Source organism: Erithacus rubecula (genome assembly GCF_903797595.1).
Source record: "Erithacus rubecula genome assembly, chromosome: 4".
In the NCBI taxonomy this organism is placed as follows: Eukaryota; Metazoa; Chordata; class Aves; order Passeriformes; family Muscicapidae; genus Erithacus; species Erithacus rubecula.
In genome coordinates this window covers 63600042-63616218 of record NC_136686.1, presented here as the reverse complement: position 1 = coordinate 63616218, position 16177 = coordinate 63600042, and the positions used below count along the sequence as shown (strand labels likewise).

Genomic DNA, 16177 nt, shown 5'->3' with positions numbered 1-16177 from the left:
ATCTTTTTTTTTAACTTCCTCATTATGAAATACTCCTTTACCATTTGATTCTTTATAAGCCTATAATACAGTATTATTTTGAACTTATATAATTTCAACATGGTTAATATTAAATCGTGTCTCTTTTTAGCCCTTCATTAAAAACATCACTCTTGATTTTTATGACGATCCAACCTGCCTTACTCTCTTTCATTTTTGTTTTTAGATGCATCATCCTATTCAGATGAAACCTGCAGATAGTGAAAAGTCAAATGGTATGTGTTCAATTTCTTTTTATTTAATTGTGTCTTTTGCTAAACTAATGTAAGCACAACTCCTTTTGTGGTGAAAATAACAGGCAGTTTCCCTATGTCTGACATGTTGGGAAGGTGTTGAGCTGCTCTGAACTCCCTTTTATCATCTGATTTAAAGAAGGAAGGAAATGTCCTCAGAAAGGATCTTCCTTGTACCTGCTCTATGTCATGATGTACCTCACTGCATACATCCTTCCCTTGGGTTCTCCTAACAGTGAGGTAATGTGGGAGCACCTGAGGTTGATAAGATGGAAATAAAATGTTAATGCTGAAAATTAAAATAATAAAAACAAAAAGGCATACCTGTGTTAACAAACTGTATAAGTACACAATTTGCCTTAAACATTTGCCAAAGCTACCTTTTTACAGAATGATGCCATTCTGAATCTGAGCCAAATTTAGGTTTTAATCATATGCTTCATTATGAGCTGGGAAGCCCACTTTGGAGCTCTCTGTATACTTATTCCTCAAAACGATTGAAAAATGAGTGCTATAAAGACAGTAATATCCATTTGGAATACTAGGGTACTGCCTAAGTGGATGTATATGACATGCAAAATAGATGGCAAACCAAATCTATTAAACATGCCAGGTTTATGTATTCAGGGAAATAAGATAATCTAGTGGTAGTGCAACTTGGCGGCGTGCGATTCTTTAAAAATATATACGTGGATATTTTGCCCCTTGATTTGTTCCTGTAATTTTCTAAAATATATGTTAAAGATATCATCTGCCTTCTTAGATTGCAAGAGCTTCATTTTCCCTTAAGGCCCACATAATCAGAGCTGGTTCCTCCAACAGGCATCTTTGCACCTCATTAATTAGTAATCAGGGCAGAAGCCGTGCACTTAGAGATCTACATACCTGCAAATGTAAATTATGATTGGGCTCTAAATCTCTCTGCAAGGCTTTTTTAAGGCTTCTTTTTTTGCTAATTGTAGTGCATCCCTTTTTCAGGCTTCTCCAAGGATTATGAAGTTTGGAAGGAAATTAAAACTTCACATTGTGTTAGGTTTTCCATTATGACAACTTTCCAAACAAAAGTGGCCATGAGTACAGGAAATGTGAGCCCTCACACATTTGATTGGGAGGGGTGTGTTGGAATCATAGAATCGTTGAATATTCTGGGCTGGAGAGGATGGATATCCATCCATGAGGATTCTCAAAGTCTAATTCCTGGCCCTGCACAGGACAATCCCAAAAATCCCACTATGTGCTGAAGGGCATCGTCAAAATGCTCTGTGACCTCTGTCACTCTGGTGCTGTGACCACTGCTCTGGGGAGCCTGTTCCAGTGCCCAGCCAACCTCTGGGTGAAGAACCTGTTCCCAAATATTTTTAGCAGTGATTTCTTGCTGTCTTTGAATGCTCAGAATAGAGGCCAAGGCACCTGGATGGGCAGGACTGAACTTTTCAGGCCCCACTGTGGTCAAGGAGAATGTTGCTGTTGGAATCCAAGCTCCAGTCCCCAGTATTTAGTGCTAGCAGTGGGCACAATTATCCCTTAGGAACGCTGGCCTGAACCCTCTGAACTAAGTATGGTCTCTATGGGCTCTTCTTTCAGAGACAAATTTCACCTCAATTTCCTTGGCAAATTAGAAAAATAAGAGGCAATGGGCCAAAATTGACTCCCAGTGAGTTACTTGTTCATTGCCTGAAGTGTTTCTTTCTAAAGGAGATTGAACATATTGGAAAAACACTGTGGGGAATTGTGCAAATTCTGTCTCTCTCTGCAAGTAGTGCCTGCTTGGAAAGCAGGGTAGGTTGGCTCCTGGCTGCTGCTGTTAGTCTGGGGTTATCTGCATGAAACTCCTGTCTGCACTGTGGGAATACTCACTTATTTTCTGGCATCTATTCCAAGCATAAAAATCACAAGGGATTGGGTTTTTTTGCTTTTTTTTTTTTTTTTCCTTGCCTTTCTTTGTATTTTTGGGGAAAAAACAAATTGTCAGTTCAGGGGTTCCAACTGTCAAATTAAACACCTTTTTAAATTTAGACTCCTGAAGGGTGTGGGAACTTTTGATAGGCATGATCAAGGGGTGGTGAACTTTTTTTTTTTTAATCGACTGGAGAAACAGAAGGTAAACTAATGCCACAATGATGGTAATAATGGTACAGCCCCTCAGAAAGGCAGGGTGTAGGCAGGGGGTTCAGGGAGTGGGTGGCAGTTTGCAAGCAGTTTTGAGATCAAGAAAGAGAAAAAACAGCAGTGTGGGGGTTGTGGAGGTTTGTTTGGCACATATTTCCCACATGCTCCAGGCTATCCATTTGAGGAGGTATGTTATCCATGCCAACAGCAAATTGTAAACTGTACCTCTTCAACCAGATTGGTAAGTTCAAAGGGGAAAAGAAAAAAGACATGCCAAGGCATCTTGGTTTTCATGATCCATTGGTGGTTGAGCTTTTGAATACTCAAATCTCTTTGATTTCTGAGTCATGGGAGGATCCTGGTGGATTTTATGGGTAAAGTGGTGTTTCTCCATTTGCAAAGAGGTTAAAGACATTTTCTTGGTCAAAAATTTCTTGTGGAAAGATGTGTAGGACAAGCTGAACACTCTACAATTCTTCTGAGCCTACACATGTTTGTAAAGGATTGATGGACCTGTTTAAGTTCCATAGGGAGGAAGGAGAGGTCCCCTCATTCAACTTACAGAGGTTTTCAAAGAACAGTATTTGCTGTGTGATTAAATGCCCTCTCCCCATATTGAGTCCCTTGTAAAAAGGCTCTGAATGAGCATCCAAGCCAGAGACTACCAGGATGAAATGCTTCTCCTTTTCCATCACTGTTCCTGCCCTTAAATGTCTGCATCACCTGAGGAATCTGTCCCTTGACACCAGAGGCCAGGCTCACCTCATGGAAACTGGGAGATGGGTATGGAATGGACACCTCCAGCACACCTGGACCAGGTGCTCCCCATCCAACCTGGCCATGAACACTTCCAGGGCTGGGGCATCCACAGCTCTTTGGGCAGCCTGTGCCTCCTTCCTTGCCTGCAATGTGTCTAAGTTATTCCTCTGCTCATGCAAGTGAAGCAAATCTTGACCTCTTCCACCAAGCTTTTGGCACCTAGAGCTGATGGGGCAACACTTGCCCTCAGTTTTATTAATTTAACTACCCAGAGTGATTCTGAAAAGCTTCTTAATGTTTAACATCTCTTGAAGATTTGCAGATGATGAATTTTGTAGTGTGTCTGATCACCTTTTTGCAGGTTGTTTTAACCTGTCTAGAAAGTTTTGGTTAAGGATTTTCTGCCAAAAAGCATGGGTTTTGGCAGACCTTTGAAGGTTCCACCAATGCTAGATTCATCAGGCACAGTATTTATTCTCTTAAGGATTTATTCTGTTTTTCAAACAAAGGAGGTTCCTTCAGTCTAATGCTGAAAAATTTACAAACACCTGCTTGACTCTAAGTTGTCTGTGGCCATTAACATCCTACAATTTGCAAATGCTTAAATGTCTTGGATCTGGATTTGAACACAGTCAATGCTTTCAGGCACATATCCTGCAGACTATGCTCTTAAATGGATCAAAGCACCACTGCTTCAGGGAAAATAACAAAATTCTCTATTTAAAAAAAAAAAAAAAGTAAAGTAGAGAGGAGGGTAGCTGAGTAATCTTATAATTTATTTTTATTGATTTTGCTAGTGGAAAATTTAAAAAATAATTATGAAATTCCAAGTGGCACAACTTTGCCGATTTGGAGGTAGTAATTAGATGCCATATGTTAGCACTAACACATAGAAAAGTTGATAATTAATGCAGGCAGCTCTGGATTCAGGTGTTACTTTGACAGATTGTATGCAAGGGGTTTTCACAGGCTTACAGCTAGGGATGAAAAGTCTAATTTCACCCTTTTCCTTCTATATGGGAGTAAAAAACCAAAACAAAACAAAAACAAAGCCTCCACACCATTTATACATAATTAATTATTTATCTATTTGCTCAAAAGAGAAGTTCATCTTCTGGGGAGAAAATTAACTCTATCTGACTAGACTCCTCAGAAATGTACAAAAAAAGAGTTATAATTTTTATTTTTCAGAATTTTGGGGGTTTAGAAGAGTGAAAAGTTACGTTTAATCTTCAGAGAGATTTCCCACGATTATTACAGGGTTTAATTCTTTGGTAGAATTCAGAAAACAATCTCTACTCCTTTATCCTCCTGGGTTAGCACAAGCAATCTAATACAGCCTGCAAGAAATGCTCATTACTGAAGCAAATTGAGTAAAGCTAAAAAATTAGATCCTTCAGGATGTTATTCTGCTTGCTGGATGTAGTGCTGTCAGAAGACAGGAGGCTCAGTTTGAGAAGTTCCCTCCCAGCAGAGACAGACTTCATCTCAGATAACCTTTGATGGCTAAGGCAGAGTTCTGGGCTCAAACACGAGGCCCAGGCATGTGTGCCAGTGATGGCAGTGCTAACCTTGATGGGGTTACAGGAGTAACTCACCTCATTTTAACACAGGTGTCTGTACCTCTTCTTGCAGTGTTCCTGCATTCTGGCAAACCCCACCCCAAATCCAGCAGGCTTAGCCTGGATGTGTCACTGAACTGCCCTGGCAGACAGTGATGTGTTGGCATGGATTAAAGGTGAACCCCATCATGTGTTAATCAAGGAAGTGTGCAGTTTCACACTTTCCTTCCTATAAATAGAGCTTGAGGCCTTGTTTGCAATGACCTTCTGGCTGCTTCTGCTCCATCAAGGAGGGGCACTAAGCCACCCCATCCTACCTGCTGCTTCCAAACTGCTGTATCTACCTCGTGTACAATAGTCAGAGAGTTCAACTAAGCCCATGAGCGAGGTTCAGAAACAATTATGTCAAACACATGCTAACAAAGTTCTGATTTTTCTGGATTTTGAATTGTTGAAACCTACCCCAAGGGTATGGGGGAGAGAGTTAGCATGCAGCAGTGAAATGCTTTTGAGATTGCACACAAGTACTGGCCCTTGCACACATTATCCTCCCCCCAGCCTCTTTCTTTGCCTGGTCTCTTTGCCCAAAGCACTCACAGCTTTGTCCTGTCCCTCAGAGCTCACTTATTCCTGATGTCCCTGCAGCTGGAGCTCAGGACATCTGGATGTTATCATGATGCCCAAGATCTGGGAGCTGGCTGGAAGGAACCAGCTTCTGTCAATCTACTCAGTCAATGTAAATAAATCTACTGTCAGTATCAGGGGAGAGACTCCCATGACAAAAGCTATCCCCCCTTGCTGGGAGAGGTGAGATCTGTCACTTTTTGAAGGAGCTGGTCTCTTGGAATGGCCAGCAGCCAGTTGAGCTGAGACCAAACCTGTAGGAAACTGAAGTCAGGCCAGATGTGTTTAGGCTGCCATCCTTCCCCAAACAGCAGCACCTGTCCCAGCCTCAGTGCTTTGCTGGGTCATGTGTGTTTAATGCTGGGCTGCTCATTTTATAGTCCATGGGAGAAACCCAACACACACAGGAAAATCCACAGGCTTGGCAGATCCAGAGGGAAGTTTGCTAACCTCTAAATACATTTGACCCACACTTCTTGCACTCTGTTGTCTGATTCTCAAACCTTGCCTGTGTGGCTGGTAAGAACTCATTTTAGAAAGAAAGAAGTGGCTGACCAAAAATGCAGAAATAACTCCTGAAAATCAGCCTTATCGAGGTGGAAAAGTATTCCTTTCTCTGTGTGAGGATATATTGTTAAAAACTCTTTCAGCCTAATGATATCAGATGTTCTATCAAATGGAGTGAAAACATGTCATTTTGATCTTGACAAATGTCACTTTAAATGTTTTTTATGCTGGGCCCCTAGTCAGAAAAAGAATAACAATTTTCTTAAGCTTCAACACTGATCAGCACTGACTAATGGCACTGAATGCAGAGCACGTCATCACATCAATATGTTTACTGTACTCTGAGCATTCTTCATGAAATCTGCATTTTGAAGATGTACAGTACACAGGAGCTGGATGTTTAATTTACTATAAAATCACCCTCAAGCTGCAAACCTGCAAATCATGTTAGCTAAATAGCATATTTATAGGTTTACTAGCAAAACCAGAGGAGGCCGATGGGGAGTTTGTCGCCTGCTACTCCTTGGAAAATTAAAACAAAGCCTTCTGTTCACATCTCATTCCTTCTGAGACTCCATGTGAATCTCTTTGGTTTGAGGCTTAGTCCTGGCACCAAAGCAGGACCCAGGGACCTCCCTTGGGATGTTGTGGTGACCATTTGTCTAAATTAGCTATTTTTAAAAGAGGGTTGGAACCTAGTCACCCTTACACCTGCACACTGTATTTCAAGCCTAAGATCAACCCAAATTTAAGCTGGCTGGTACTAGCTGACACAGAGACACAGAATAAGAGGTTCATAACACAGAGCAGAAGGCAATGCTTAGAAATGTGCTTGGCACCAAGGCTTCACCCAGCCTCAGCTCAGTCTGTGGTGTGGAGAAATCCAGGCCTGGCAGCCCAGCTGGGTGCCTTGTCTCAAAACCTTTCCTGCACTGTGGCTGCTGTGGAGGGATCAGGCTGGCCAGAGCTTCCTCAAAAAGATTGCTCAAGGCAATATATGAATTGTCTGCAGCCAGGTTACAGGCATCCTTCCACCAGCAGAAGTAGCTCCCTGCACTCCTCCTGTAGCTGTGAGCAAGGCAACTTGGCTTTCCCACCCTTAAAATAATAATTAGCAGCATCAAGGTCAGCTATATATTATGAATCAGATGCAAAGTTTCATAATAAGACATATATATATGTATGTATTTATATTTATGTATATATAAATATCCCAGCTTGCAGGTCTTATTTGCAATCACGCATATTCAGCTCCTGATCTGTATATAACTGGCTCATCCCATGCATTCATCATTTCTTAACCCTTTCTAGAGGGTTCACCTGAGTGTGGAACCTCAATATAAAGTGTGAATGAAAATGTTCAGTCTTGAGGAATCTCTGCTGAAGAAAACATCTTCCCCTGGGTGTTATATTCACACCAATTTTCTTGCTAGCTTGTAGAGTGAGAAGCTGGGATTGCAGGGGCTGCTCTCTGTTTTGGGTTCTGAAAAATGCATGGATTTGATGCCTGCTTGTATAAAAGCTACAAATGCTTTTTAAAGTCAGCGATTTAAGGAGAAAATTACTTCAAACACTTCTTGTGATCAATAAACATGAACTTCTTCTTGTTATTCTTGAAATTATTAAATGCACTGAAAATGTTGAAGTATAACAAATAAAATCCTAGAAAAAATGGGTGCAGTTCCTTCTTCCTCAGCTTCAATTTTTTCCATATGACAAACTTGTACTAATACACGAGACAGAGTTAGATAGCAAGGGAGGATTCATTTTTTTTTTTTTTGTAAGCCCAGAAATGAAAATACTTCATTACAAAAATAATTTGCACAATAATAGAAATAAGTAAGTGCAGTGCAGGCTCTCTGGAGTAAAGCATTCTTTCCCTCTTTGCTTCCCCACAAACCCTGACAGTCTGCTCATTAACAGGGAATTGGATTTACATGCCATTTCCAGAGAAGGAGAAAGCACTGGTGTGTGTACTGTATAATAAGCACTTAGATTTTTGGTTTAATATAGATGGGTGGGTACGTTAGCATTTTTAAATTTTCCCAGAGTGAATTAAGTTTTGATGACCTCTTTCATTTTTGACAAGAGTCCCCAGCTTTAGACCACTAAATTTGAGTTTGATTAATAGGACTGTGTGCATCCTGCTGCCACCAGCTTGTGCTGGTGTTGGTGTCAGTGCAGGCAGGAAATATTCTACCAATAATCAGGTAAAACACATTTTTCATGTTTTGGTTTTTTTTTTGGAAACTCAGCATTATTACACATAAAAGAGTGTTCAAGTGATGTGCTGAAATATGTCTTGTGTTGTCCTGACGGGGAGAGGGCTGTGGCACTGGAAAAAAAAAACCAGCAGAAAAATTTAATGCATTCTTTTTCCAGAGCAGTCATTGCACACCTGCCCTTCCAGTGCTGTGCATTAAGTTGGCTGAAATTGAAAGCTCAGATAGGAGCTGCTCTCAAAACATTTCTCAGGAATATTTTTCATTAGCTTGTATCATTACATGCACAATCCTTTCTTCACCCTCACCCCATCATGATTTCTTTCACACATGAGGGGGATGAGGGAATTTATCTGAATTAGAATCTATGCAAAGATATCTCTAAAAGTGTCTCTAGCAGAGGATACTTTCCTTTTAGAAGCCATGAAGGGGAGGTGTATACAGAGTGACTGAGACAGCCAATTAATATGTTATATAAACAGCAAGCACCACTAGAAAAAGGAGAGAGAGGAAAACGAGCTATTTGGGGTGGGGGAGGGAGGGGGAAGGGAGGTTGTAAGTATAAAGTGTTTGCCTTAGGACTTGTCTTCAGTTACAGAGCCAGGCTCACATGACTGGAGCTTGGTTTGATGTGGTAATGAAGCATTGATCACAGCAAAAAGATGAAATGGCCTTTGCTCATTCATTATTTTTATCTTCTAGCTGTGGAAGACAGAAAATTGTTCATAGGAATGGTTTCCAAGAAGTGTAATGAGAATGATATCAGGGTGATGTTTTCTCCGTTCGGCCAGATAGAAGAATGCCGAATCCTCCGGGGACCAGATGGGCTGAGCCGAGGTGAGTGTGCAGCCTGTAAAGTCTCTTTCCTTAAGTGCTAATTGGGAGCTTTATGTCACAGCCAAGGTAGGCAGAGCTACTGTCTGCAGTGAGAGGTTATGCTGTATACGTCCCACGTGATGAAGGTATCCACATGAACTTTTCACAGTGACTGAAATTATCACCTTTTATTTCCAGTGTCAGAAAGGTCTCGGTGCCAACATATTAACTGGTGTTATCACCCTGTTTGTCAGCTGGAGAGGTTCCTTTGCACCCTGAGAAAACACCCTCAGTTTTCTGCTCTCACAAAATCAAAGTTGCTCCCCTGACCCCATTTCTGCTTTGTAGCACAAGGCCAAAAAAAAATTGAAAGAAGGACAGGACTGTAAATGACTGCTTGAAGGCATGAAGGGTGATGGGACCTGTCCCTCGTTGTATCACTATCTCCTCCATTCCTGTGTTTTCTGTAACTATATGCAAAACATAGGTCTGCTGTAACTGAGAAACAAAGAGATTAGCTTGGACCTGAGAGCTTTGCCTGGATAAAAGTTTGTAAAAAGAGTTTTTAAACCAGGGCAGAGATGTTAAGCATCTCCATCAAAAGTGGTCAAGTGGCCAACATGAACTTGGAAAGGAAATGCTGCACTGATTTCAATAGCCAGTGATCCCTTTGAGTGCACAAGTACCTTTTAGGGAAAGGCCTTATAAAAAACTATTGAAAAGATAAATGTATATTGATGACACAGACTGCACATAACTCCATGGTATATGGACCTGAATTTATTCTCAGAGCATAAACCTTCTCCAAACATCAGTGTCAGGGGTTGCTGAGTGGAAAAGGAAATTGGGATAGTCCCATCTCTCAGTGCAGGATTATGCTGTTATACCTTCCACAGTCATTGAATGGCACAGGGAGTAAAGTAATTTTAATTGTGGAGCTGTTTAAAACATCACATCTATAGGAAAAACAAATACATAGAAAGTACACAGTTTATGCATTTTATTACATTTTCAAAAGACATAGAAAAAGGTAATATAGCAGCCACTTTGCTTATAGACATGGGCATAGATTTAGAAATTTTTTTTTCTTTACTTTTGGATGTACTTGTTTCTAGTAGGCAATAGGATCCACATAATTTTGTGAAGCAATTTGTGCATGGGGTATTTTGCTTTGTGGGTGGCCCAGTTTCTATAAAACACCTATAGATTTCAGCAAAGGGAGTGCAGGTATTCCTAAGTATCATAGCACTGCTTGAAAGCACATATTGTACTGCTTCTGAACAATAAAGACTTCTTGAAAAGCCACTCTGACAGTAAATAGGGAAAATTATGCACTTACATTTATGCTTTGTGGTTCCCCAAATTTTTGGGGCTGGGATGCAGCAGTCCCCTCATGCAAGGACAGCCTCATGGTGCTCACCTTGGGGAAGATTAGGGCAGAGGTCTGAAGTTGGTTCCTGCAGTTCAATAAGGAATGTTTACTGATGGAGTCGAGTGTTGCCATTATCTTTCTAGACCCAACACTGAGGCAAAATAAGTATTTCTGATTTTCACTGATTTCATTGTGTAAGCAGCACAAAGAACGGATGATGGAAGACACAAGTGGGGAAAGGAGCTAATTAACTGCTGAAATAACAAGATCTGCGCATCAGATGTTTTGAGCCCCAAAAAAAGATTTAATTGACTTGTCAGCACCACCCAACAAAGAAATGGATCTTTCCTGGGATCCATAAAAATCCCACTGCATGGTTGCTTTTAATTCAACAGACTCAGTATAATAGGAGCACAGAAAAGCTAATTATGAAATCCAGCAGAGTAAGTGAGGTTGGTGGGGTAGTTTTGCTGTGAACAGCAATCTCACGACAGTCAGGAGCTGAGATTCCTAAGCCACGTCTCCAGTGCATCGTGCAGGGCAGTGTTGTGTGCTGGCCAGCACAGCTGTAGAGTTAATGTGCTGTTCTCTCCTGCTGGAGGCTGAAGCTCTCAGCCCAGGTAGGTCACACTCCAGTAACCACAGCAGAGCTGCATCCTCTGTGCTGCTCGGGTTCATTTCGGTCACAATCACGACTGATATTCTATCATGCCCTCATGCCTCATGCCTTGTTAAACTCGAATTGCTTTCTACACACCCATGTTCACACTTCAGAATGGGTTCAGCTGCGCCAACCAGGTTTTCAGGCAGATTTTTATCAGCTTCACAAAACCACCACTCCATGAGAGAAGGCAAAGTGTTGGGAAAATGGTTGGTATTGCAGTTGAAATGAAAAGTGCTGAGGGACATCTGCAGAGGAGGGAGCTTGACTGAAAAAGCACAAGGTGAAAAACTGCTTCAGGAGGGAGAATTTACACTGTTAAAAAAGTTCCAATCCTTAATGAGTTTTAATTCATATTACCATTTCCAAGATGTTCATTCCCTTTGCCACAAACATTATTTTCTCAGCACCCAACCAGATGTGCTTCCCTCCTAGACACAGAGGGGTGAATGAAAAATAGTCACATTCTGAGGAAAACACTGACCTTGCCATGCCAGAGCCTTTGGGAGCTCAGTTCAGTGCTCACAGCAGTGAGATGGAAATGTGCTCCAGTAAACTCTGTTTGGTGTCTCTCTTCAATTGCATAACAAGTACACCTCATGGTATCTCAAATTAAAAAAGCTTGAACAGTATATTCCTTGGTATTTATGCCAGCTTTTGAGCGTTCTTGAAGGGTTCAGGCAAATAGTCTGCATTACCAGCAGATAGTTGCAATGAATAGCTCCAGATTTTTACTGTACAATAGAAAAGTTTTGGTTTGAACTGGGTTTGGGTTTGGGGTTTTTTTCTTAGTAAAGACTAAAAAGGTTTAATTTGACTTTTATTTTAGCCCATGTCTACACTACATCAGCAACTTTACTACTGGGAGGGTAACAGTCTGCTGTCGACTCATAGTCAGGATTTAGGGTTGTATTGTATCATATGGGCTCCAGTAGCAAGGAGAAATCCCATCCTGTGGCATCAAGGGAAAATGTAACACTTTGTGATGAGTGTGATATAAGTGCTGAGATAAAGGGAGAGAGATGGAACTCATTGTTTCTGTTGTAGTTTCTAACCAAGAGTTGACAGAACTTTAATAAAGTCACACCCATTGCTGTCACTACTGATAATGGACCATCACCTATTCTATTCCAAATTCCTATTGTCAGCTGTTTGAAACTCAGCTCTAAAATGAGGCTAAAGTAGTGACACACAGCTCCAGTGGTGGAGCAGTGTATTTTAAAGAAACTGAGATTTATTTTTTTTTTTAGCTTGAGTCATGTTTTCCCCCATTGTTACTCACTCCTGTATCTAAGAAACAACCATTGTAACTTGCTGTATTTTGATCAGCTCCAAGAATAGACAGCAACCAAAAGGCTTTGCCTTCCAAAGGCTCTGGGATAGTCCCTGTGAAATTAGCTGGCTGGCAGCGAGTAATTCCCAGCTGTGAAAGATATTTTAAAAAAACCCAAACCCTGTTGGCTGTAGAGATAAAGAAACCAGGGACCCCACAGCCATGGAGGCTGGCTGCCTCTTGAGCAGGGTTCATGGGACTATCTAAAGAAGCTTGCCACTGCCTGCTCGATATTCATTATTCAGAGAGAAGGATTCAGCCTGCAGGGTTGTTTAATCCAGCACTTTTTCTCAAGAGCTAAGTATGCTTTACAAAAATTCATGATTGTGATATCATGTGCTAAGCTTCATTATCATGAAAAAGTAGAAGTGAACTGCCTCAGATGATTAAGATTTTAAATCACTTATTGTAAACGGCTTAAGGAAAGTTTCAGACCTCCTGACTCCCAGCTCTATGTAATGGCTGTGTGACCACAGAAGCCAACACAGAAAACCAGGTAATGAGTGCTGGAGTGTGCAAAAATAGCCAGAAATACCCAAGTTTGATTTGTAGCTCTAAAGCTGTGCCACTGATGTGCTGTATTGACCATAGGTGAGTTGGTTGCTCATCATCTCTGTTGCTTAAAATAAGGGTAGCAATGCTCCTCTGCCTTTGTAAAATGCTTATTTTAGATCAGTGGATCAATATCTCTGTATCACTCTAGGAATTATTACCATCCGTAATGATGATAAAAAAAATCCTCTTATCCTTATCACAGGAGCACCACATAGCAAATTATTCTGCTGTATTGCTAAGTGCAGATTTATATATCAGATACCAGAAAGAAGTCAACTGGGTTAATAGTATGCACCGAAAAAATCTGCTAATAACATGTAGGGAGAGTTGGATATACCAGGAAAATTGTGAAAAAGCACAAAATGCATTTTTCTACATCTTCTAGGCTCCTAATTGTATGATTTTTTAACAAAACATCACCAGGCACATGGGACAAGTGAACATTTCTGCAGACATTGATTACAAGGATTGTTTTTTTCATTCTTTCTTTGCCTTAAGAGCAGGTTAGAAAGGGAATAGCAAGTTACACCATGGTGAGGCAATTTAATTGCTTGAAAATCCATTCAGAACTTTCAGATTCAAGGGGTTTTCTTGATGAATTAGTAAAAGAAAATTAGTATTTGCATCACAATTAATTGTAGGGAAGGATAGGTGAGGAGACTTTTGTGCTGGGGTTTTCTTTCCTCTGGATATTTACTGCTCCTTTCTGAGCTAAAGTAACACAAAGTGCCAGCTGTGGGAACACCCTGGATTAGGGGTCACCTTCTGAATTGAGTGTCAGTAAGTGGTGGGAAGCAAGGACAATGGAAGTGCTGTGTTTTCAGTGGCTCTTCAGAAGCACCTCCATGCCTTATTCCTTTTGCTGCAATGTGGTAACATTTTCACTTTTTCCAATCATTATGGCACATTTAATTTTGTTTTCCCTTGCTGAAACTCTTTTGCAGCTGGGAGGGAAGAAACACATCCAACTGACCAATGTCTCTGCTGGCCTTTGGCCAGTAACTACATCTCAGATTTCCATTACTGCAGTTTTGCAACAATCCCTCCCAAGAGGCAATCCTGAAATGACATAATTTTCAAGAGGCTTTATTCCAACAAGAGGATCATCGAGGCACAGTTAGAGAATATGGTCTTTGGTACCCATTTAATTCTAGCTTTGTGTAAATTCCACTTACTGAAGTCTGTACTTTGCAGGGTGGGTAATTGAATGTCCAATTAGAAATGCTTCGAGGGAACCATGAGCTTCAGGAAATTTAAAATCTACAAGCTGTCATCTGGTCAATACTCACGTCAGTAGACCTGAAGAGCTGAGGCATGGTTACAGTATGTGCCTCTTGTTACCTTTATGTGCCTGTTATGCATCAACTGAAGAGCTTCACTCTGGCTTTTTCAAATAATTTTCTTTAGACTGAATTGTTGCACTGGGTCTCAGACCTGTCATTGTTTGTCTTAGGTAATACTCAACAACCAAATATCACTACAGTAAACAATTTGATGTACAATTTAGTTTGTAGATGAAATGTATTTTAGCTATCAAGACAAATTTTTGTGTGATGTCTTCATTAGAAGGCTTTTTTCCAGGATGCTCCTTCTTTCAGACTGGAATGTATTACAAAGGAAAAGGAAAAGGGAAAAGGAAAAGGTAAAGGAAAAGGAAAAGGGAAAAGGGAAAAGGGAAAAGTCTAATGGCAAGCTCAGCTAGAAACATTTTAACCCAACTAGAGCTTATTTTATGCCACTTCAATTTCCATAGCTTTTTATTCAAGCCTTTTCTTTAAATAGAAGCTTTCATCTCAGAGGATCCCAACTACTCCTTGCAGGAGGAGTATTTGGCAGCTTTTCCCTTTTGTTTCTTCACAGAAATTGAATAAAAACTTGTTTGCAGTGTACTGGGAAGCTGTGGCGCAACCATTGCAGCACCAGCTGTGCAGCCAGTGCTCCAGTGCTCACAGCACTGTGGTTGCTTGGGTGGCTTTGAAAACCTCTTGGGTCTTCTTCTGTGTCAAAACCATGTTTTTAGACTTCCAAACAATGTCTCTGCATTTTGCATCTCCCTTTGGCTTCATTACCTCTGGTAGACTGTGGTGGTTTCATGAGGGAGGTTTCTTGTCTAGGTATGAACCTTACCTGAAGCTTCCATACCTAAAAATGTTCTGCTTCACCTGCAGCTCACAGGTGTTGATTTTGTGTTAGGCTATGCAAGAACTGCTTAATGAATGTTTCTCAACACTTTTAGGAAAGCCTGAGAAGAATCACATGAAGCAGGAGCTGAAGTGGGCCAGGGCTGAGCTTTCTTAAATATTTCAAATATTCAGTCACTCAAGCAGCAAGCCCTAGGTTTGGGATGGCCAGGATCAGCCTCTCACATTTCATTGCTTTTTAAGAATTCTCTTTCAGTTTGTGGTGGGAGAAGGGTAAGGAGTAACCCTGTGAGTTTAGATGTTCTCTCAGCCAATGTGGCAGATGTGATAATGGGCTCCAAAATTTCTCCCATGCCAGGGCTGGGTGCCTTATTCCAATTCTGCCTGCAGAAGGAAATTACTTCCAGCAGTCTTTCCCCAGTCACTCATTTATCTGCTCTAGGGGGTAAGAAGGCAGCCTTGGAGAAGCAGCTAAAATTCTTACATCTTCTTTCTCCTTCCCTTTTTTCTTTCTGTCAGTGATCCCTGACATTCTTAAATCAGAGCTGATAAATAAGTGCAAGGTGTCTTGTAGGTTGGCTGCTTTTACAAAACAATATTTTTTGGTGTAAATAGGTAGCTGGTTGGAGAAAATAACATTATTTCAAGGCATTAGCTATAGAAATATCCCCTCCATATTTTCCCTCCCAGAGAGCTCCACAGCTCCAGTGAGAAGGGAATAATTGAGTATCAGGACCAGAAATAGTTTGCTTGTAGCTGTGGGTCTGCAAGACCTTGTTCTGTGCCATGCCAGTCAATGCCGTGTTTCATAGGATGAGGTAAGAGGCCATGGAAATCTTTCTTGTTTCCTTGCACCATGAGGCATGAAATCTGATTAGTCCTGTCCTCTTATAATTGTGATTTACGGTCCTAAGGCTGGCAGTGTGTTCCCAAAAGAGCACCTGCACCCGTGTGACACACTGAGACTGTGCTGAAAGGGTTTCCCCAACCCTTCAGAAACAGAAAGAAATGAAATCCAGTGTCCTTGGACACCAACTTCTGATGGAAGTCTGGGTGCCCAACTAAACCATCCTCCTCAAGCATATGTGTCCCCCCATGGAGGAAAATCATTGACCATGGCAGTAAATACTGAAGAAGAACATTTCAGAAGAACAGCTTTTCTGAACACCTAAATTGTAAATGCAAAGTGATTGAGTTAAATAGACCAAATCCTATGACACAGGCTGAACTCCCTTCCAGGGTGG

The 16177-nt window shown here is 41.0% G+C and overlaps 1 protein-coding gene across 19 annotated transcripts in view; it reads left to right on the top strand.

Annotated features, from left to right (window-relative positions):
- CELF2 (CUGBP Elav-like family member 2) overlaps nt 1-16177 on the top strand; it is a 536651-nt gene that overhangs the window by 463144 nt on the left and 57330 nt on the right. For all 19 annotated transcript variants that reach the window (XM_079304437.1, XM_079304439.1, XM_079304441.1 and 16 more), the window contains 2 exons: nt 206-254; nt 8758-8892. In XM_079304437.1, the coding sequence (XP_079160563.1) occupies nt 206-254; nt 8758-8892 (184 nt within the window). The remainder of the gene's footprint in view (nt 1-205; nt 255-8757; nt 8893-16177) is intronic.